The sequence below is a fragment of the Phyllobates terribilis genome, unplaced genomic scaffold (genome assembly GCF_046119375.1).
Source record: "Phyllobates terribilis strain yellow unplaced genomic scaffold, ASM4611937v1 Scaffold_4__5_contigs__length_816908805, whole genome shotgun sequence".
NCBI lineage: Eukaryota > Metazoa > Chordata > Amphibia > Anura > Dendrobatidae > Phyllobates > Phyllobates terribilis.
The window spans coordinates 730,082,207-730,106,005 of NW_027362764.1; the positions used below are offsets into that span (position 1 = coordinate 730,082,207).

General features: G+C 42.8%; 1 protein-coding gene across 7 annotated transcripts in view; it reads right to left on the bottom strand.

The window, feature by feature from the left end:
• Positions 1-23,799, bottom strand: part of CSMD3 (CUB and Sushi multiple domains 3) — a 2,085,767-nt gene that overhangs the window by 125,552 nt on the left and 1,936,416 nt on the right. For all 7 annotated transcript variants that reach the window (XM_073679791.1, XM_073679790.1, XM_073679789.1 and 4 more), the window contains one exon: positions 11,038-11,220. In XM_073679791.1, coding sequence (XP_073535892.1) covers positions 11,038-11,220 — 183 coding nt within the window. The remainder of the gene's footprint in view (positions 1-11,037; positions 11,221-23,799) is intronic.

Consider the following 23,799-nt stretch of genomic DNA (forward strand, 5'->3'; position numbering starts at 1 on the left):
ATATTAAAATGTCTAATTTACCTAATTAGGGGAGAACACTGGGGAATTGTAATGGAAATTGATGTATGAGTAATTGTCCAAAGTTTATGTTATAGCCATGTTCTCTATCCATGTCCTTTTATTAAGTGATATTCTTGTTTTACAGATGGTTAAGAATCTACAAACTGGTCAACTTCTCGTCTCTGTGTCTGAGTCTATCAATTACCATACGATAATATTTGCTTTTGGCCATTCTTTCACTTGACTCAGGTCTCATCTTTCTGTTTTCCATAGATAAGACTGGAGCGGAAGTCACAGTGACTTCCGGGTGCCTGCGCACTAGAACACTGCAGAGAAAAATGCGTCCTGGAGAAAAAAAGCGTTCCTGATGATATGATTTGCGCATGCGTGAGAAGTGAGTGAGACAAGTGCACGTCACAGGGTCCTGTGACGTGCATGGGAGGGGGGGATATGTAAAATAAGATGATAGGTGAGGATTTCTGGGCTCGCCTAATCAGATAGGCGGGGATTTCTTGGCGTCCCCTGGGTGCCAATCATGTGAAAATCGATTTTATAAAACTACATTTCTCTGCAAGCAGACCTCTACTATGGGCCACACAGGTATGTATAGATTTACATTTCTATAACCTGTATGCCCATATTAGAGGTCTGAAATCTCTCAGGGGGTGACAGATTCCCTTTAAGTTGTGTCTGAATATAAAACGTTGTATTGATTTCCAGCAATCCCTGTCAAATTTTATAATAGAGACTTTTTGGATTTATGCATGAGCAGTATAGTTTGTGAAAGTAACTTCACAAGACATAGACCAGAGTCCAGGTCAGTAATCTCTGGTCACTGGACAGGAGCCCTGAGAACCACTTCCTACTTCCCATCATCTCAGTCTTTTCTTTTAATTAGTCAGACTGTTGCGACCTCATAGATGCAGTGTGACAGACATGCAATATCATGCCAAGCGGGCTAATCAAAAAAAGATCCACCGATGCCAGGGGGTAGGAGGCAATTCTCTGGGCTTGCAGCAAGATATTATTGACCTGGCCATTGGACTGGGTTGTACGCATCAATTCACTCCAACTTTAATCAGTAGTAATAATGAAGAAATAAACAAGGACTATGCTTCAAATTGCAAAAAAACATTCAGAATGGAAATGAAGGATTAATAGATGACAGTGGAGTTGTCATTTAAAGCAGGGGTGTCAAACTCAAACACTCAGAGGGCCAAAATGAAAAACTTGGACAAAGTCATGGGCCAACCAGTATACAGTATAATGAGCCCCACATAGTCCTCCATACAGAGTAATGGGTGCCACATAGTCCCACATACAGTATAATGGTCCCCACAAAGTCCTCCATACACTATAAAGGGCCCCACATAGTTCTCCATACAGAAAAATGGGCCGCCACTTAGTCCTCCTTACAGAATAATGGGTGCCACATAGTCCTCCATACAGAATAATGGGCCCCACATAGTCCTCCATACAGTATAATGGGCCCCACATAGTCCTCCATACAGAATAATGGGCTTCATATAGTCCTCCATACAGTATAATGGACCCCACATAGTCCTCCATACAGAATAATGGGCCCCACATAGTTCTCCATACAGTATAATGGGCCCCACATAGTACTCCATACAGTATGATGGGCCCCACATAGTCCTCCATACAGTATAATGGGCCCCACATAGTCCTCCATAAAGAATAATGAGTCCCACATAGTACTCCATACCGTTTCATGGGTTCCACATAGTCCTCCATTCAGAATAATGGGCCCCACATAGTCCTCCATACAGTATAATGGGCCCCACATAGTCCTCCATGCAGTATAATGGGCCCCACATAGTCCTCCATACAGTATAATGGGCCCCACATAGTCCTCCATACAGTATAATGGGCCCCACATAGTCCTCCATACAGAATAATGGCCCCACATAGTCCTCCATACAGTAGAATGGCCCCACATAGTCTTCCATAAAGAATAAAGGGCTCCACATAGACCCCCATACAGTATAATGATCTCTACATAGTTCTTCATACAGTATAATGGCCCCACATAGTCCTCTATTCAGAATAATAGGCCCCCACATAGTCCTCCATACAGAATAATGGCCCCCACATAGTCCTCCATACAGAATAATGGGCCCGGATAGTCCGCCATACAGAATAATGGGTGCCACATAGTTCTCCATATAGAATAATGGGTGTCACATAGTCCTCCATACAGTATAATGGGCCCCACACAGTCCTCCGTACAGAATAATGGCCCCACATAGTCCTCCATACAGTATAATGGGCTCCACATAGGAGTGGCGGTTCTGGTGTCACGGGCAAAATATAATCACCCTGCGGACCAGATTTGGCCCACGGGCCAGAGTTTGACGTGTATGATTTAAATGGATGTGCAAGAGTGGCTGCACCCTCATGATTTCTGAAATGCCAAAAGAAAGAAGATCATAATTTTGAACCTGTCGCAGTCCAGACTGCTAACTGTACTAACTGGCTAATGACATATTGGGTGACAAAGCCTGTTGACAGATTCCCTTTAAAAGATAGCACTACCTGGCTCCACACCCACTTTATTTATTAAAACTTGACAACCCTATTAATCAGCTTTACAAACTTTATACTACAGGTTACAACAAGTAGAGATGAGCAGATCAGGCAAAATTCAAATTTGCCTATTCGAACAGATTTTCCTAGGAAATTCTATTCCGAATTGAATGTCCCTCATTATGCTGTGGGTTCTCTCCGGACCCTAAAGCATAATAAATGTAATATGTAAAAAATGAAAAAAAATCCTTATATTCGCTTCACTGCTCATCTTTCTGGCCTCTCCTCTTCTTACCATCACCCATTTGATCCTCATCACATTTTCTCCTGCTTGTCGCTCGCTCTGAAATCCTTCGGCCTCTCCAAGTAAGCCATAACTTTTGGCTCTGATGAAATGGGAGAGTTCTGCACAATCATGCAGAAGGCTTCAGCATCGTCATTTTGCTCGTTTGTGTACAGAACTGTCCGGGGCCTCATCAGGGTCAGAAGTCTCTACCTAGTTTGAGGTGGCCAGGGATTTCAGCAGGAGCTACGGGAATCAGAAGATGCAACGAACACCGAACATGTGACGGAGAGGAGCAGAGGCGCCAGAGAGTTGAATGGTAAGTAGAGTATAAGGATTTTATTTTTTTTTACATTTTGATGGCCCTCCTCCCTTTTAGAAAAATGGCGGCCAGCGGCCACCATTTTGCTGAATCCATGAGAAAGCAAATTACAAAAAAAATCAACATTTTCACGGATTAGGATTTTTGTAAAATTTGAGTAGAATTCAAGTCCATTCGAATGTACTTGCTCTTCTCTAGTGATCTGGATTGGATCTTTTAGCACTACTCAGACAGGGGAGATAATCTTCTAAGGTACAGAATCTATGAGATATTGGTGACGTACCTCCAGTACTTTTAAACCTTACACATTAATGGGAAGTTGAGATTACTGGTGCTCAGAACTAAATTGGGCATCATTAAGAGAGATAATAGCAAGACTTTATCAAACGTCCAGCGCTGATTTTTGAGAGGCTTGATTACTTTCTATGTAAGATTTCTCTATTATTCCCCTGCACCAGTTTTGATGTATCTCACAATTATCTCTTTGCCATAAAAATCCATAAAATTATACAAATGAACTAACACTAAAAAGTCACATTTCCAAACAGATATGATAAAAAAGAATAACTGCAATAAATGCCGCCCACTGCATCCACTTCCGATCCTCTTGCAAAGTTAAACATGCATCTATTCATTACAGTGAGATGAATACTAAGTCCATAATGTGAGTTATGATTCACTAACCATTTTACACTTCAATAAATTGAGCACTTTGTCACCACAGCTAAGAATGTGAAATTAAAGGACAATTATATTTGTCATTGTAGCTTATGGATATGCATTATACTAGCTAATCGTCAGAAATGTAGTCTGAGCTATATGATATTACATTTTGACCCAAGACCAGATCTTCTGGATAAAGTAAAAGAAAAAGGCAAATTGTGACCATAAAGAAGTAGGGAAACAAATCTACAAATATTTTATATATAAAATAAATATTATATATTATTGTTTTCAAAATACAGTACTTTTCGAATGTGAAGTATATTTTTTCTTTATTTGTTCATAAATGTCTGCTCACTGCATGATCTTGGACCCATATTGTAAAGGACATGACATAGGGTCTAATGAAATATGAATAATACAGATGAGTAGATCTTTTGAAATTCATATTCGCCAATTTTGCTGCATTTTCCCAAAGAAATTGATTTGCGGTGCATAAATTTGCTCAAATCTCAATACTGGAAAGTTTATAAGCGTATGTGCCCATGATCAGGAACCTCCTGCGACTCCGATGCTGCGGAATAGCCGCACGGTTTCCGCCCTCATTTTATGCAAATGAGAGGCATAATATTTTTTTTTTACATGCAGACTTTCCTCATAGATTTTAGTCTATGTGGAAAGTCCACTGGCGGACCCGCAAGAGAAATTTACATGCTGCGGATCCGGAAGACGTGCCGCATGTCAGTTTCAGCGGGTGATCCGCAGGTGTACAGAGATGCATAGTGGACATGGGATTTATAGAAATCCATCCACTATGCTGTAACATCTGGATGCTGCGGCTTTGACGCTGTCTAGACACACAGCGTCAAACCTGCAGCAGTTCCTGACCGTGGGCACATACCCTTACTGCTCTGAAAATACACACGGGGAGAGGAGAAATAGTTAATCCAGCTGACCACAAGAGCTTACACTTTACAAGAGAGAAGGACAAAAGACCCCTCTGACCCCAAAAGCTTAGACTCTACAGGAAATAGATAAAGAACCATAAGAGCTTACACTCTACAAAAGAGAGAAAAGACCCATCTGACCTTAAGAGCTTACGCTCTACAAGAGAGAGAGGACCCCGCTGACCATAGGAGCTTACACTCTACAGGAGAGAGAGAAAGAACCCCACTAACCATAAAACCTTACACTCTATAAGGAGGAGAAAAGACCTTTTTGACCACAAGATCTTTCACTCTACAAGAGAGAGAGACTTATCCACTGACTCTAGAGATGAAAAACAACTATGCTGTACAAACTGTCCTCTACTGGGAAGTGCTGATGTGTGATGGCCCTAGGTACGGACCACCACTGTACAAGGTATGATAATCCACTAGATGTCATAGCTGCAGGGCATTGTGTGGAGTTCCGTGTGGCCACACAAAATGACTTTTTTTGTGAGAAACGTTGAATCTCAAAATGTTCAAATTTATGCCAACCCCCAAATTTCAAGAAATTCTACTTCAACTTGATCCTCAGCAAAATGATTTGCTCATTTCTAAAGAATAGCCAATAAATATCATTACTTCCACTGTCAACATGAAGGAAACCACGACAAAAAAAACAAACAAACAAAGAAAAATCCTACAATAATAAGTCATTGGGGTCACTTCGGTGCTCTTGCAATTTTTCAGATCCAACTCAGATTTGTAGATTCCATTGAACAAATGGAAATGATCAATTTTCCTTGAACTTTTTACAAGCTTCCCTCTTAGGCTACACTTAGATCTGCCCTACATTGCAGATACCTGTGATGATATGATCACTACTCGATTGGGAACTCTACAGTCTATTATTAGACTTTGAAAACCAAAAGACTTAAGGATTTGGTTTACATATATAGCAACATGAAAAATAAAAAAAAGGATACCAAAATAAAAAGAAAGTTTACCATAACTTGATTTAAACAATAGTTTGTTTTCTGATTACACATTCCCCTTAATACAACAAAATATGTCATTACTCTAATAAGAGCAAAAGATAATAGTGTTACTCCAAAATGGAAACTTCATAATCCCGATATTATTTTCTTTACTCTCTCATTTGTTCTACATCTCAAAAAGCACCACCTATTATTTGATTGTAAGGGTGTGACAGGAGCTGTCATATGCCTCTCCCTCTTAATACAGTGTTTGTACAAAGTAAGAGATTTTATTGAATTTTTGTGACAGTATTAATATGTGGAATCTGCATAGAGTTCTTTAGGCTTTAAGTGATGCGGTTACTGTAATGTAATGTGATTAATGTATTATGTAATTTATGCGTAGTGTATTGGGAAAATCTAGGGCTAAGTATGGGATATAGGTATAGTTAAAGCACTAGATATAGGACAGGAATAGGAAAGGTGCAGTTGCGAGCACATTAGATACGGGAAGTAAGATGTATAGGATAGGACACAGTTAATTGTTCAGGAACTGCCTCAAGATGGGAGTGGGCAGGGTCAGCTAAGAAGAGGAGCACTTCCTGGTTTTAATCAGACAGAGACAGTTGAAGATTAGATTTCAAAATAAGTAAAGTGTTAGCAGCGAGCAGCAATCAAGACCAGAGGGCTGGAGGGCAAAAAAATGTATATTGTTCAGGCAGCATGAGAGCGTTGGCTAATGTTTTCTGCAGACATCCCTGCAATGTTCGGGGCCTACGGCAAGAACTAGGCACTGGAAAGCGTGCCTTATTCCCTTTCAACAAGTGGAAGCCGGACGGGGAGACATGTGAAGGAAACAGGAGCAGTCTCATGAGAGCTACGGAGCCAGATAGAGTATTCCAGTGCCTGAGGGTGCCATCAAGTGAAAGGATAACTCAGGCTGAACGTACAAAGAACACGGAAATGTACTGTGCTGTATCATCAACTGAGCATAGACTACTAAGTAAAGTTGATCTGTTGGTTATGAAGCAAGTGTCCCCTGATTTATGCACGGCTGTTCCCGGATCCAGAATCGTGGAGTCAGCGGAGATCTCCTGGCAAAAAGTGGGTGTTATGCAGTACAGCCACAGCACACAGAAACTGGGACACTGTTTATTTGTGGAGTGCCAGGGTGTGGGAGAACAAGAGCCCCTTGCCCATGACTACTGCCCTGCGCACCTAACATGATTAATGACACTATATAAATAGTCACTGATAGCTCTTTTTTCAAACAGTGGAGGTAATAATTTTCTTTGAATTATGCTTTATAGCTTTGTGAAACATGAAGCAAAAATGGTGCAGCAATGCTGTTTGAAGGAGTTGTCCACCATTTGGAGCAGTTTTTCTTTTTACTTAAAGAGAACATGCCACTTGGTCAAAAGTGGTCATCTTTTGTTTAGATTTTTTCCCATTGCTCTTTTGAGTTTTCTGTATTTTTGTTTTTGATTTTTTTAAACCATCATATGGTTTGAGACATTTGGGCCTTTTAATTAGAGCAAATTTTATAGTCTTTACTAGAGATCAGTGGATCTTTTGAAATTTGAATTCACCAACTTTGCAGAATTTTCGCTAAGTATTTGATTTTCGGGGAATAAATTTGCTTGAATTTCAATACTAGAAAGCTTGTAATTTATCTGAAAAAACAGGTAGGGGATTGGAGCGAGAGAACCCTGCTGACCATAAGAGCTTACACTCTACAGGAGAGAAAGAGGTAGAGAGACAGAGAGAGAGGACTCTGCTGATCAAGAGAGCTTACAGATTACATGAGAAAAAATATCAGAGAGAAAGGGAAAGATAGAGAGAGAGGACCCTGCTGACTATGAGAGCATACACTCTACAAGAGAGCAAGAGAAGGACAAAAATGACAAAGAGAGAGGACCCAATTGACCATTTGAGCTTACACTCTACATTAGAGAGAGAGAGAGATAGAGCAACATAGAGAGAGAGGACCCTGCTGACCATAAGAGCTTACACTCTACAGGAGAGAAAGAGAAGGACAAAGAAATAGAGAGAGAGGACCCAATTGACCATAAGAGCTTACACTCTACGGTAAAGAGAGAGAGAGATAGAGCAACATAGAGAGAGAGGACCCTGCTGACCATAAGAGCTTACACTCTACAGGAGAGAGAGAACTCCACTGACAATAAGAGCTTACACTCTACAAGAGAGAAAGAGAGGACCACACTGACCACAAGAGCTTACACTTTACAGGAGAGAAAATATGAGGACAAAGAGAGAGAGAGAGAAAACCCTACTGACCATAAGGGTTTACACTCTACAGATGAGTGCAAGCAAGTTGGAGTAATGGAAAAACCATAAATTTGTTGCTATACTGAGAAATAAATTAGCAATAGCAAATAAAGTTAGCATAAATAGTTAAAAGTGAAGATTAAAGCGTCTTAAATTAGCACAAAAAACATTTTTTCTGCTTCCGTTCATATTACAAGTTTCTTTTATGGAAAGTTCATATTTTACAATTATTTTCATCTTTAAATTCCTATTCAATATGTCTCCCAGTTTTAGTTTCCGGATTTGAGCAGTAGTCAATTATCTCGTCAATTAATAATGATGACTCGACCATTACTAGAAGTTTTTGGCTCGGAGAAATATAACATAAACTACAAGGACATGTCGGCCTTTATGTTGGTTACAGTTGAGATGAAATAGAAGTGAACGGTTTAGCCAGGCTGGACATGTTCTCTAAGGATTTATAACAGATTTTTCAGTTCTTTTCAATATGTTCTTAAAAGGAGCGGTGGAGCCTTTCGGCTGGCGGGATGTAAAAGGTAGGTTTAAGAAATAAGCCACCTTATTTAAAAAGAGATGAAAATCTTGTTGAGAAGATTCGAAGATTCAACCAGCAAAGATGAAGTGAATAACTAAACCTAAATGGCATACAGAAAAAAACTAAAGAGCATACATTCATTGTAAGGCAATATATTTCTTTAAGACATTGTTCAAGAAATTGTGTTAAATCTACAAAACCTTTATCTTTTTATCTTTGGTTACTAAGGGGTAACGTTTCTCCTTGCGGAGAGTGATAAGTTAAGCATTTCAGGTGAGGAGACTTTTAAAGCTGCAATGCTCCTCTGGGAAATATTCAAATTGTCTCTTCGTAGAGGACGAGGACTAGAACTCTAGTGCCACCTACAGGAAGTAGCAATCCTAAAAGTCAATAGTGATCCCTTTATCAAGCCTTATCACATGACTTATGATATAATCGAGAACCAGAAACTCAATTTGCAGACACTGTGTTTCAGGGTACTGCCCCTCGTCAGTGCAAAGTGTGAGTTCTGGTTTGCCTGGGTGAGAGGCGTCTGACCGGTATCTAAGGGGTAACATTTCTCCTTGCAGAGAGTGACATGGTAAGCATGTCAGGTGAGGAGACTTGTAAAGCCGCAATGCTCCTCTGGGAAATATGCAAATTGTCTCTTCATAGAGGAAGAGGCCTAGAACTCTATTGCCACCTACAGGAAGTAGCAATCCTAAAAGTCAATAGTGATCCCTTTATCAAGCCTTATCACATGACTTAGGATATAATCCAAAACCAGAAACTCAATTTGCAGACACTGCGTTTTTGGGTACTGTCCCTTGTCAGTGCAAAGTGTGAGTTCTGGTTTGCCTGGGTGAGAGGCGTCAGACCGGTATCTAAGGGGTAACATTTCTCCTTGCAGAGAGTGACATGTTAAGCATGTCAGGTGAGGAGACTTGTAAAGCCGCAATGCTCCTCTGGGAAATATGCAAATTGTCTCTTCAGAGAGGAAGAGAACTAGAACTCTAGTGCCACCTATAAGAAGTAGCAATCCTAAAAGTCAATAGTGACCCTTTAACGAACCTTATCACATGACTTAGAATATAAGCCAGAACCAGAAACTCAATATCTTTGGGTACAAATTTAACCATTTAACAACCTGAAGTATGATAATTCCTTAGATTTGTTTTCCAGGTTTCTTAATATTAATTCACACTCAATGGACAGTCATAGTTGCTGCTTTGCAATACAATAATTGATTAGTAGATGAGACACCAGTGGTCTTGCTTGGGCTGGCAATTCCTTCTATTGCATCTACAGAGAGGAAAATAGTGGTATGTCCCAGCATTTGAGCATGTAATAATAATAAGGTGAGTGGTATGAGATAACCATCTTTGACAAAAAATAACAAAACATGAATTTGGGATACTCTGTCAGGAGATGTTTATGCTACATGTTTCTATATGTAAAAACTAAATAAACCATAATGAAATAATTAATTTACAAGATAGCTTAAAGGATGACAAATTATAAATTAAAAAAAAAACACTTTATTAGCATATGATCGTATATTCCATGGCTGCCAAATTGAAATCCTGCAAACTCCTTCCACTCCTACCCCCTTTTAATTAGCTGGTCTGGCGTGACTTTGTCCTGCTCTGCCCTCATCTATTTTGACGACTGCCGACACATAGTGAGGTGAACTACAAGAGTTAGGGTCCATTCTGATTGGGCACACTTTGTCGCGGTGGGATGGCTTTATGCTTTTTTGATCAAAATAATATCAACAAAGTACCCTATGTTATTTGCATGTATTATTACTAGTTATTTATTTACTTATTGCAGGTTACTTGCTCATTTTGTTTTATCCTAGGTTTTTGCATATATTATTAAATATATCTCTACGACCTGATGATTGTACTTACTTTATAATTTCATGTAAAACTGACCTCATAATCTTTTTTAAAAGTTTAGTCTCAAATCTCCTCCCACCGAGCCAGATTGATGGACCCTCAGCATCCTTCCTTCTTGCTGTTGCTGAGTTCTCACACTGCTCAGTACAAGCTGCAGCTGTCAATCAAGCTGGGAGGGCATAGACTGGAGTACACTTGGCCTCGTGAACTTTTTGACTCGTTAGCGAGACCTGTAAAATGCTCAGTTTTATGACAGGATTATACAGGCATTCTGAAATGCAATTTTTAAAAATAAACGCACCAGCCTCATCAGGTCTAAGAGAAATATTTAATAACGTATACCATCTTCATTGCGAAATCTGGTAACAGACTTGCTTTAACGATCCTAATATGTTACATAACCCTAATGTAATTAAAAACTAGAAAAACCCTCTCAAAATAGATCCATCCTTTCAAAATTGATTAGATATTGACAGTGTGAAATGGAGAAACAGATGGACTTAAAAGAAAAAAAATTACAAGACACTACACACCTCATACATATATGGATTCTGTAGAAATGCTCATTTTTGACCGGTTAAGGAATGAAAATTACCGAATTCCAGTTGAACGCACCTTTACATTCTGGTTGTCTTCCTGTCCATGATCCATTACTCAGACACGTTCTTTCTTCTGATCCATGAAGAACGTACCCAGCCTCACAGGTGAATCTCATTGTATTTTTGGTTCTAAATTCTGTGCCTTCCCTAGAACCATGAGCTGGTACTCCAGGGTCTCCGCACCAACCGCTAGCATCGCCTGCAAGGGAAGGACATATGTATTTTCTAGATAACGCTTTAAAGTTTAAGTCAGAGGGCACAGACATTGATTCGGGTGTTGGATAACTTTTTTTTAAAAAAAAAACTCTTTCAATAATATCACTTACATATATTTTAAAGAGAGAGTGGAACGTTACAAAATCCACACAGGCATGAAAAGAAGCGTGGGCTTACATACACAAAAACTGTCCTCTTGAGCCATGAAAGCATAGCTGAGCCTGATATCGACTCTGCAGTAAATTGTGTATGCAGAATTCAGATTTATTTTTGCACATTTGAGAGGCAAAATTTTTTTTTTTTTCAGACCTTGAAGGAATTTTTTAGAACTATGGTTTAGGACAAACGCGTTTTTGATCACCACCAGTTTTTGCTTGTCCTCCAGCAATGACATCACATACATATATGCTGCTGCAGTCGATCATTGGCCTCGACTATGTTGTACTGTACGCATCGGAATCACTGCTGAGAATGTGTTTGGTCGGAGAGATCATGTGCAGGTATAGCACATTACTGATGCAGCAAAGGAAATGAAGACCAGTGTGTCGGCCTTGGATTTATCAGGTAGGTATTTTTATTTTTTTACCATATTTGCTGCTGTTATGATGATTTTCTAACTTCTTAGCAAAGGACAGCGTGCATAACCTGTGGCTGTACACCATCACTGTAAGGTCATGTTAAGTATTTGGTCAGTATTTTACATCAGTATTTGGAAGACAAAATCATGAGTGGATGATAAATACAGAAGTGATGACGTGTTTCTATTATACTTTTCCTCTGATTGTTCCATTCCTGGTTTTTGGATACAAATATTGAGGTAAAATACTGACCAAATTCTGAACGTGTGAACGTGGCCTTAGGAGCAGGCTCATGAGAAGAGGACATGCCATGCATGCCATGCTGGCTGCGCTACATAGCCATAACTTACGGCTTTGTTTGCATCAGTTTAGCCTCTTAAATACCATTATCAAGAGTAGAGATGAGCGTTGTTCTACTCGAACTGTTCGCCAATCTCAAATTCGAGCTGTTTTGGGCGGTGTTCGAGCCGTTCGGCGAACACGAACAATTTGAGAAAAATTCGGCTGTTCGAGGTTATGTTCGATAACTGTTCGTGCACCAAAATCATAACTGGATTTTTTCTCAGTAATGATGAAAATTAATGTTAATACGCAGTTTGAGTGTACAGCGGGGTAGGGGGAGGGGCAGGGGATGGATCTCTGCAGGAACAATGAAGATCTCCATTTTTTTTTTCTCTTTCCCGCATTTACAGTGGGGAGGTGCAATCTGTCAGCCTATCAGCAGCGCACAAACGGAGCGAAGTGCTTGGGACTTTCTCTATTAGTCCATCTATACTGACCTCCATCAGGTTGCAAACTGAATATAATTTTTTTCTGCATCTAGCTCTGAAAAAATATTTGGCCTTCTAGCAGTGTGTGGGACTTTCTCTATTAGTCCATCTATACTGACCTCCATCAGGTTGCAAATTAAAAATAATTTTTATCTGCATCTACAGTACCTCTGAAAAAATATTTGGGCTTCTAGCTGTGTGTGGGACTTGTTCTATTAGTCCATCTATACTGACCTCCATCAGGTTGCAAATTGAATATAATTTTTATCTGCATCTAGCTCTGAAAAAATATTTGGACTTCTAGCAGTGTGTGGGACTTTCTCTATTAGTCCATCTATACTGACCTCCATCAGGTTGCAAATTGAATATAATTTTTATCTGCATCTAGCTCTGAAAAAATATTTGACCTTCTAGCAGTGTGTGGGACTTTCTCTATTAGTCCATCTATATTGACCTCCATCAGGTTGCAAATTAAAAATAATTTTTATCTGCATCTACCTCTGAAAAAATATTTGGGCTTCTAGCTGTGTGTGGGACTTGTTCTATTACTCCATCTATACTGACCTCCATCAGGTTGCAAACTGAATATATTTTTTTCTGCATCTACCTCTGAAAAAATATTGGGCTTCTAGCTGTGTGTGGGACTTGTTGTATTAGTCCATCTATACTGACCTCCATCAGGTTGCAAATTTAAAATAATTTTTATCTGCATCTTCAGTACCTCTGAAAAAATATTTGGGCTTCTAGCTGTGTGTGGGACTTGTTCTATTAGTCCATCTATACTGACCTCCATCAGGTTGCAAATTGAATATAATTTTTATCTGCATCTAGCTCTGAAAAAATATTTGGCCTTCTAGCAGTGTGTGGGACTTTCTCTATTAGTCCATCTATACTGACCTCCATCAGGTTGCAAATTAAAAATAATTTTTATCTGCATCTAGCTCTGAAAAAATATTTGGCCTTCTAGCAGTGTGTGGGACTTTCTCTATTAGTCCATCTATACTGACCTCCATCAGGTTGCAAATTGAATATAATTTTTATCTGCATCTAGCTCTGAAAAAATATTTGGCCTTCTAGCAGTGTGTGGGACTTTCTCTATTAGTCCATCTATACTGACCTCCATCAGGTTGCAAATTAAAAATAATTTTTATCTGCATCTACAGTACCTCTGAAAAAAATATTTGGGCTTCTAGCTGTGTGTGGGACTTGTTCTATTAGTCCATCTATACTGACCTCCATCAGGTTGCAAATTAAAAATAATTTTTATCTGCATCTAGCTCTGAAAAAATATTTGGCCTTCTAGCAGTGTGTGGGACTTTCTCTATTAGTCCATCTATACTGACCTCCATCAGGTTGCAAATTAAAACTAATTTTTATCTGCATTTACCTCTGAAAAAATATTTGGGCTTCTAGCTGTGTGTGGGACTTGTTCTATTAATCCATCTATACAGACCTCCATCAGGTTGCAAACTGAATATAATTTTTTTCTGCATCTAGCTCTGAAAAAATATTTGGCCTTCTAGCAGTGTGTGGGACTTGTTCTATTAGTCCACCTATACTGACCTCCATCAGGTTGCAAATTCAAAATAATTTTTTGTCTGCATCTAGCTCTGAAAAAATATTTGGCCTTCTAGAAGTGTGTGGGACTTTCTCTATTAGTCCATCTATACTGACCTCCATCAGGTTGCAAACTGAATATATTTTTTTTCTGCATCTACCTCTGAAAAAATATTGGGCTTGTAGCTGTGTGTGGGACTTGTTCTATTAATCCATCTATACAGACCTCCATCAGGTTGCAAACTGAATAAAAAATTTTTCTGCATCTACCTCTGAAAAAATATTTGGGCTTCTAGCTGTGTGTGGGACTTGTTCTATTAGTCCATCTATACTGACCTCCATCAGGTTGCAAATTGAATATAATTTTTTTCTGCATCTAACCCAGGCAATAGTTTTGGACTAATACCACAGTTTGGCCACTCAGCTCTGCTCGGTTCCCATCCATTGTTTTTTTGTGCAAACAACTCCAGAGTTGTGAATTAGTTAACCACCAAAATGAGTGGAAAAAGGCCTGCTGCTGGTGGAAAGGGGAATAGGCGTGTTGGGAAGGGGAAAAAAGGTTGTGTCGGTGGGGTTGGTGTTAAAGCAACAGTAACATCTGCAGAAGAAAGACCATCTTCCAGCCAAACTAAAATGTCTACTTCTTTTAGCGGACAATGTGATAAGATCCCTTTCTTACGGCCACGCCAATCGCTACAAATTCCAGATGAGGCACAAAAACAGCAGGTGCTTCAACGGATATCAAGTGCTCCTTTAAGTGGGCTCTCCTCCACATCAACTTCAACATCACAAATACTCCAGTCCTCAAAGTTGTCACCCCAATCGCACTTGCTTCCTCACAGCTCCCAAATCTCCAGCTGCCCGTCTGAGTATGAGGTAGAACAGATGGTTGAGTCTGCAGAGATGTTTACTCATACTATAGCCTGGGAATCAGAGGTCGACTCCAGTGCTTCTGTGAATCCAGACGAGGAAATGATCTGCACTGATGCCCAGAATCTTTATGAGTCGGATCCAGGACCAGACGCAGAAGGTTCTGACCATAATGTAGACCCTCATTCCCAAACTGTAACTCCTGTTGGTGGAGACAATGAGGAAGACGATGATAAGACTCAAATACCTGATTGGAGCGACAACTTTAGTTTTTTGTCAGGGCAGGAACAGGTTGGCTCTGAGGACGACGGGTGTGATAATACACAGGGTGATGATGATGAGGTTGGAGATCCCACTTACTGTCAACCCACAGTCAGCCAAGAGATGAGGTCAGCAGAGGAGCTGGAGGAAGATGCTAGTGACGACGAGGTCAGGTTGCGCCTTCCTGGACAGAGACGTAGTACTGGAAGCACGTCAACAACTGCATCCTCAAACACAACTCTGCCTCTCACCACAAGTCGTGGTGGCTCTTCAGGTCGCATGGGTGCTAAGCCTTGCATAGCCTGGGCATTTTTTCAGATCGATAAAGATGACCCAACTCGTGTTATCTGTAACATTTGTCAGCAAAAGCTAAGTAGAGGCCAAAAAATACATAGTTTGAGTACTTCATGCATGAACCGGCACATGGACATGAAGCATAAGTTGCAGTGGGAAGCTCAGTGTGCTACAATGCGGCCTAGCCGGCCGGGCCAACCACCGTCTGCCATATCTTGTGCATCCGCGGCCTCTTCATCCTCTGTGACTGGGGGGACAGCAGTCACACCTGTTTTGGGGCGCAGACCTGCCACCTCTTTACCCGCAACAGCCAGCGTGATTGGCAGGTCATCATTTTCTTTGGAGGTGGTAACACCAGCTGGTGTTGAGCGCTGTCCGACATCGATAGCACCACCTTTGGATCAAGGCAACCTAACATGTCCGCCTGCATCTTCCTCACAGACCGGCAGTTTGCCGGGGACACCCTTATCAACCCCGTCTAAGCACAATAGCCAGCCCTCGGTCCCTCAGATGTGGACAAGTAAAAGACCATTTCCTCCTAGCCATGAGAAAGCTAAGAGGTTGAATTTCACCATCTGCAAGCTCTTGGCTACAGAAATGCTGCCTTTCCGCCTGGTGGACACAGAGGATTTTCGAGATCTTATGTCAGTCGCAGTGCCCCAGTACCAGATGCCCAGTCGGCACTACTTCTCAAAGAAAGGTGTGCCTGCGCTCCACCAGCATGTCGCACACAACATCACCGCTTCTTTGAGAAACTCTGTGTGTGACAGGGTGCATTTCACCACAGACACTTGGACGAGTAGGCATGGACAGGGGCGTTACATGTCGCTGACTGGGCACTGGGTAACTATGGTGACAGCAGGACAAGGGGCTGCTGTCCAAGTCTTGCCGTCCCCACGAGTTGTGCGTCAATCCTCTTTATGTCAAAGTTCCTCCACTGCTTCTGCCTCCTCAACCTCCTCTCGGTCTTCCACCTGCACCCAAAGCCTGTCTGGTCATGCCACAAGCTTTCTAACTGCGCAGAAGGGATCCTGCACATCTCCTTACTATGCTGGCAGTAGGGCTCAACGTCATCAGGCGGTTTTTACATTGAAATGTCTGGGAAATGTGAGTCAAACAGCTGAGGAGTTGTGGTCAGCTCTGGAGAACCAATTTCATGAATGGTTGTCTCCACTGGACCTGAAACCAGGGAAGGCGGTGTGCGACAATGCTGCAAACCTGGGTGCGGCCCTTCACCGGGGCAATGTCACACACGTGCCTTGTATGGCTCACGTGTTGAACCTGGTTGTCCAGCAATTTTTAGCCCACTATCCCAGACTAGATGGTCTTCTGCAGAGGGCACGGTTGCTGTGTGCTCACTTCCGCCGTTCGCATCCCGCAGCTCAGCGACTTACATCTCTACAGAAGTCGTTGGGCCTGCCACTTCACCGGCTAAAATGCGATGTGGTTACCCGGTGGAATTCAACTCTGCACATGTTGCAGCGACTGTGGCAGCACCGACAAGCCCTGGTGCAATACGTTCTGACGTATAGCCTGGGCCAACGAGATCCAGAGGTGGGGCAAATCACGCTGGAGGAGTGGTCTCAGATCAGGGACCTATGCACCCTTCTGCACAGTTTTGAAATGGCGACGAAGATGTTTAGTGCTGACGATGCCATTATCAGCATGACTATTCCGGTGATTTACATGCTGGAGCACATGTTAAACAGAATTCGGAGTCAGGTGGTGGCACAAGAGGAGGTGGAGGAAGTAGAGGAGGAGGAGTTGTATGCGGAAGGGCTAACATCTGCAAGGTCCAGACGGTCAGCAGCACCAAGGCGGCAGGCATGTGAGGGTGGGGGAGATGGTTTTACCAGGGCGCATGGTAGCAGCCAAACTAGTGAGGAAGGTGCAGGAGCCCAGGAGGAATTGGAGGACGAACTGATGGAAGACTCATCAGATGAGGGAGACCTTGATCACATTTCTGTTGTGCGAGGTTGGGGGGAGAGGACAGAGGAAGGAAGCATGATTGTTACCTCGCCACCAACACAACAGGGACTTGGTGCTCCTGGATGCGCAACACACATGAGTGCCTTCTTGCTGCACTACCTGCAACATGACCCTCGAATTGTGAGAATTAGAAATAATCCTGACTACTGGGTTGCCACACTGTTAGATCCCCGGTACAAAAGTAAATTTGCAGAAATTATTCCTGCCATAGAAAGGGATGCACGCATGCAGGAGTATCAGCAGAGACTGTTGCAGAATCTTACATGTGCTTTTCCACAAAATACCAGCGGTGCACGTAGTGAATCTCACAGTTCCAACTTGCCAACCGTGGGACCGTCAAGTGTTCAGCTCTCAAACCGTAACAGAACAACAGTATCTGCTGGTAACATCAATTTTGCGGAATCATTTCACCACTTTTTTAGCCCATCCTTTGCAAGGCCACAGGAGACAAGAAATCTGACACATAGTCAACGCCTAGAGACGATGGTACAGGAGTATCTCCAAGTAAACATTGAAGCCATGACTGTGTCACTGGACCCTTGCTCTTTTTGGGCTTCCAATCTGGATAAATGGCCGGAGCTAGCCACTTACGCCTTGGAGATCTTGTCATGCCCCGCAGCCAGCGTTCTGTCTGAACGTGTGTTCAGCGCTGCTGGTGGTGTGCTGACAGATAAGCGCACGAGGCTCTCCACTGATAATGTAGACAGGCTCACGTTCATAAAGATGAACAAATCATGGATCCGAAATGACTTTTCTACCCCTGTGTCATCCTGGGGAGAGTAAAAGCTTGATGATTGGTTAAAATCACCCTACCAACCATTTTAAGCTTTCAAATTACTAATCATGTTTATCTGTATCTTGGCTGGAAAATAATTTGGGCTTTGTAGCAGTGTGCAGCACTGATTCTATTAGGCCATCTATAATAAGCTCCACCAGATTTAAAATTACTAATCATGTTTATCTGTATCTTGACTGGGAAATAATTTGGGCTTTGTAGCAGTGTGCAGCACTGATCCTATTAGGCCATCTATACTAAAGCTTCACCAGATTTAAAATTAATAATAATTTTTAGCTGCATCTAGCCCGGAAAATAATTTTGGGGCTCCGAGATGCGCAAGACACATAAGTGCCTTCTTGCTGCACTACCTGCAGCATGACCCTCATATTGTCAGAATTCGAAGTAATCATGACTACTGGGTTGCCACACTCTTAGATCCCCCAAACTTTTCGATCAACCTTTTCATTTTAATAAAGACCAAAAAAATGGTCATTTTTGAAATTATAAGCATTAGCAGGTTGTTAGAAACTGAAATCAAACAGTTTTCAACTCAAAACTTTATTCTAGGTGATGTTACATTTTCACATAGGACCCCTTGTTCGAAAGGAGCTTCTGAACTCTCTCGTCCATTGAATTTGTCAGGTTTTGGATGGTTTCTGCTTCAATTGTTTTGCATGAGGACAGAATACCCTCCCAGAGCTGTTGCTTAGATGTGAACTGCCTCCCGCCATCATAGACACTCCTTTTAATGATGCTCCAAAGGTTCTGAATGTGGTAGAGGTCAGGGGAGCATGGGGGTCACACCATAAGTTTGTCCCCTTTTATGCCCATATCAGCCAGAGATGCAGATGTTTTATGTGCAGCATGAGATGGTGCATTATCATGCAAAAAAATGATCTTGCTGTGAAATACACGGTTCTTCTTCTTGAACCATGGCAGGAAGTGCTGTTTGAGAAAATCCGCATACATTATGGAATTCATCTTTAGCGCCTTCAGGGATCCTAAAGGGGCCGACAATCTCTCTCCCCATGATTCCAGCCAAAACATTACTCCACCTCCTCCTTGTTGGCGCTGTAGCCGTGTTTGCGTGGGGTGTCCATCAACCAGCCATCCTCCACTCCATCCATCTGGACCATCGAGCGCTGCATGTCACTCATCCGTGAACAAAACAGTTTTGAAATCAGTCTTCATGTAATGTTTGGCTCACTGGAGCCGTTTCTGCTTGTGTGAAGTGGATAGAGGAGGTCGACAGGATGGCGTATGCACAGCTGCAAACCTCTGAAGGACCCTGCATCTTGTTGTTCGGGGGACGTTGGAGGCAGCAGCAGCTTCAAAAACTTGTCTGCTGCTATGACAAGGCTTTTTTGCCGCTGCTCTTTCAACCTGACGTAATTGCCTGTAGGAAAGAGTCCTCAATTTGCCCTTATCAGCACGCACACGTGTGTACTATGAATCAGCTACATACTTCTTGATTGCCAAGACACTTCATCCTGATCATCGCACAATGTTGATTGTAGTCATGCCTTGACCTAAACACGCCACAATTTGTTGCTTCTCAGCAGCCGACACATCCTTTTTCTTTCCCATTTTGGCAGAAAATGTAGGCTGCTTAATAATGTGAGACAGCCTTCTTAAGTAGTCTTGCCTTTCATTGGACACACCTGCCAAACTAATTAGCACAGGTGTCTGCAATTGCTTACAGTGATATAAAGAGCCCTGACACACATCACCATCAATGAGTTTAACTGACAAACAAATTCTTCCCTTATCACTCCTAAACACTTTTTGCATAATAATTTGGAACACAGTGTACATGTGCTTTTCCACAAAACACCAGTGGTTCACGTAGTGAATCTTACAGTTCTAACTTGCAAACCGTGGTCTGTATGGAGTTGTATGGAGGGCCCAAAATTAAGATAACATAGATAGGAGAGGTCTCTATGAATAGGAATTCCTAAGTATTTGATACCCTGTGAGGGCCAGGCAAAGGGAAAGTTGGACTGGATGGAATCCTATATGGATTTGGGGAGGGAGACATCGAGGGCCTCAGACTTCGCTGCATTGATTTTAAAATTTGACCATGTAACAAAGTGATCTATTTCAGCCATAACAGCATGGATGGATATATGTGATTGAGTGATATATACTAGGACATCATCAGCAAATAGAGAGCACTTGTACTCGGTGCCTCTCACCTCAATCCACCTAATATTGGGGTTATGGCGAATTGATGAGAGCAGGTGCTCCGTCACTAGGATGTATAAGAGAGGGGACAGAGAACATCCCTGCCTTGTCCCACTGGTGATTGTGAAAGGTGATGAAAATGTTCTGACGCGCCCCCTGGGCCTTGGGACACCCGGAGCCGGACCCTTTTTGGTGAATGCTGGTGGTTGTAGTCTCCGTGGCGGCAAACCGGTTCCGTGGCTCAGGGCGGTCAAACCAGTGGCGGAACTATTTATGTGGTTTTGATGTTTAAATGTCCGACTACGCCACCCGTGGATTTCGGTCAGAGTGAACCGCCGCTCCAGGGCAGACCGCTGAGGCTGGTGTTGTGGGTGCAGCAGAGCGTAGCATAACTCCCCACGGGAGGAGTATAGCCTCAGGGCAGTGTATGTGGAGGATGGGGGTGATGGTGCAGGGCAGCAGAAGTAACGACACGGAGTCAGTGATGCAGTCCAGGGCCTTTACTCACAGTTCTTATTATCCAGACCACGTCTGCAGGTAACGGCTGCCCACGTCGTACTGTGCTCACCAGGTGAGGGGCTCAGACAACTCCCAGATAACTTTGGAGCGCTTCACAGGATCCCATTTGTGTGTCCTTTGTCTGGCCTTTCTTACCAACCCTTCTGTCCGGCTGCCTCGGGCCTCCTCTTGGTAAACTTGGCGCCAGTTTCCCTGACCCTATGTGGTGCCTTCCTAGCGGATGTAGCGAGGGGCTGCGCCACATAAAATGTCACAGCCTCCTGTTTCTAGCTGAGGGTCGTTTCCTGCCTCCACTAGTTTCGGGGACCGGTCTCCCCCTTTGGCCTGACCCCTCCACGCAGGTGGATTCGGGCGTGCGGTGGCGACTCGCCCGTCCGCACCCCTGGGATCCCTTCGTTCCTCGTTCCTGGAGCCTTCTCCGCTCCTCTTCCTTCCTTCTCCCTCTTCCAGGCCTGGGCCTCTGTTACTAGGCCCGCCTCCGGAGCAGAGCTCATGCAGAGCCCCTGCTCCCTGCCACTTCTGCTCAGACTTCTCTGCACTGAACTAAGATGGTGCCCACCTTTTATACTCCCTTCTCAATGCACCCAGGAACTGCTTCCTCCCTGCTCCTGCACTACAGGGTTCCCCTTCCTCAGTGTTCCCTCCCCCCACTCCAGCCAGGGACAGGGACTGTTGTGCCCATCTCAGGGGCATATTGGTCGCCCTGCCCCACGGCAATGTGGTGTAATGCATGCAGGTGTCGGGTCCTGATCCACACTACATCCTTACCTGAGAGTGAGATATCACACCTCTGGGTGAGGTGCAATACCTCTGTAGCAACCGAGCCCTCAGGGTGCTACAGTTCCATTTATCTTCAGCCTAGGTGACGTATTGCGATACAGGGCCGTGATTTTGGCTATAAAAGGGTCCCCTAGACCCCTACCCCAAACTTTTTAAGAGAATCATATATGGCGTGCCAGGAGACTCTATGGAATGCTTTCTCAGCATCCAACAAGAGTATCTAATTACAAATTTTTAACTGCATCTAGCCCAGGAAATACTTTGTGCCTAGTAGCAGTGTCTGCTAGTCAGCGGATTATCCCGGCTGTTAAGCAAGCTACACCACCTGTAGTTTGGACACTTAATTTTTTCAAAGGAAATGCTTTGGGACCACGGGATACTCAGTGAAGAGCATCAGGAGGCACCCCAAGGCATAGGGGCTGGGACTGGCAGTAGGATGCCTTGCGGTGGACAGCCGAGCTCGATCCTTATAAAAGCTTTTTAACTGCAGCAGCTTTAGTGGACGCTACTGGAGCTGGAATTACGCGGCTGCTGGCATGAGACTTGCCCTCCAATAGATCCTTGTAAATGGATTTAAAGTGTATTCATTCAAATTAGAGAGACAATTTAAATTAAAAAGCTTAGAGCTGCCTCCACCACAGGGGGGCTCGCTCGACCCACCAGCGGACAGGCACCAGTATTGGGAGAGGGGGGCTGGCCGTCAGGGTTCACCGCGGCTCTGGCACAAACCCGGCGACGCGGAGGTGGCACGGGCAGGAGCCGACTGAACGTGTCGGCTTCTTACTTTTTGGATTTTAGAAGGGCATGACATGCCTATATCTGTGTCTCCCCCTTCTTTTACTCCTCCACCTCTTTTCTTTTCACTTGACTATATGTACTTGTCACTTTTCCATGTGTTAGTTGTGTCTTCTGAGCAGTTTGTCAGCTTTTGGACACCTTTGAAGGTGTTTTCTATGTGTTTCTATGTGTTTTTGTTTGCCTGCCATTGGTTTTAACGGTGTTCGAAGGTGTTCGACGAACAGTTCGACGAACAGTTCGGCGAACACACGGGTGTTCGACGAACCGAACCGAACTCGAACACTACGGGGGTGGCTCAACACTAATCAAGAGTGAGAGGGGTATTAAAAGACTTCAAACACGGCAGCCGTTACTTCTGAGGACTTTTAACAACTTGCGCGATGCCATCATGGGGTGTCGTTTGGTTGCTGAAAGCCTACTGAAGATCCCCATGTCTGCCATATTAGGACTCCTATTAATCCAAGTTCAGGCTTCATAAGGGGTCATCAATTTTGCAGTACAAATTTTGCGTCACAGCCCAAAATCCACAGCGCACTTTCCTTCTGCGTTCATTGTCCGCAAGCGCGCGGTGGATGCTGGGCTATTACGCATGGTGAAACTCCACCCACAGCCCATCAATCAGGGGGTGCATTTTACTGGGTCACGCCTCCATGAATCCAGAACTTGACATGACACCAGCAGATGCCAGCATGATGCCTTGTGAGTGGTCAGCGATAGCGCCGCTCAAAGGCACAATTGGCAGCAGTATGCATTTGCAAAAACACTTGTTTACCTGGTTTAAATCAATGGGGGCAATATACTATGTAGTGGACAACCTCTTAAAGTCTCCAAGGAAGACTAAAAAAAAGGAAAAAAAAACATAAAAAGCCCTAAAACATATAAAAGTTTGAAACAACCCTTGTTTTGCAAACGTAGGTAGAAAAATAGAAGAAAAAAAGTAACATATTTAATATTTCAAAATGCATAATTGCCAGAATTAATAAACTATCTATCCCATTTGGTGAACTCTGAAATAGAAAAATATATTGACATTTTTTCAGTACATACAATTCCCACAAAAAATGTATGTCCACCATAGAAAAAGAAGGAGAAAGAAACAGAGAACGCACAGATCTAAATATACCTGATGAAGACTATTTTATGTCGAAACGCTTTGTATGATGAAATAAAAATTGTACAGGAAA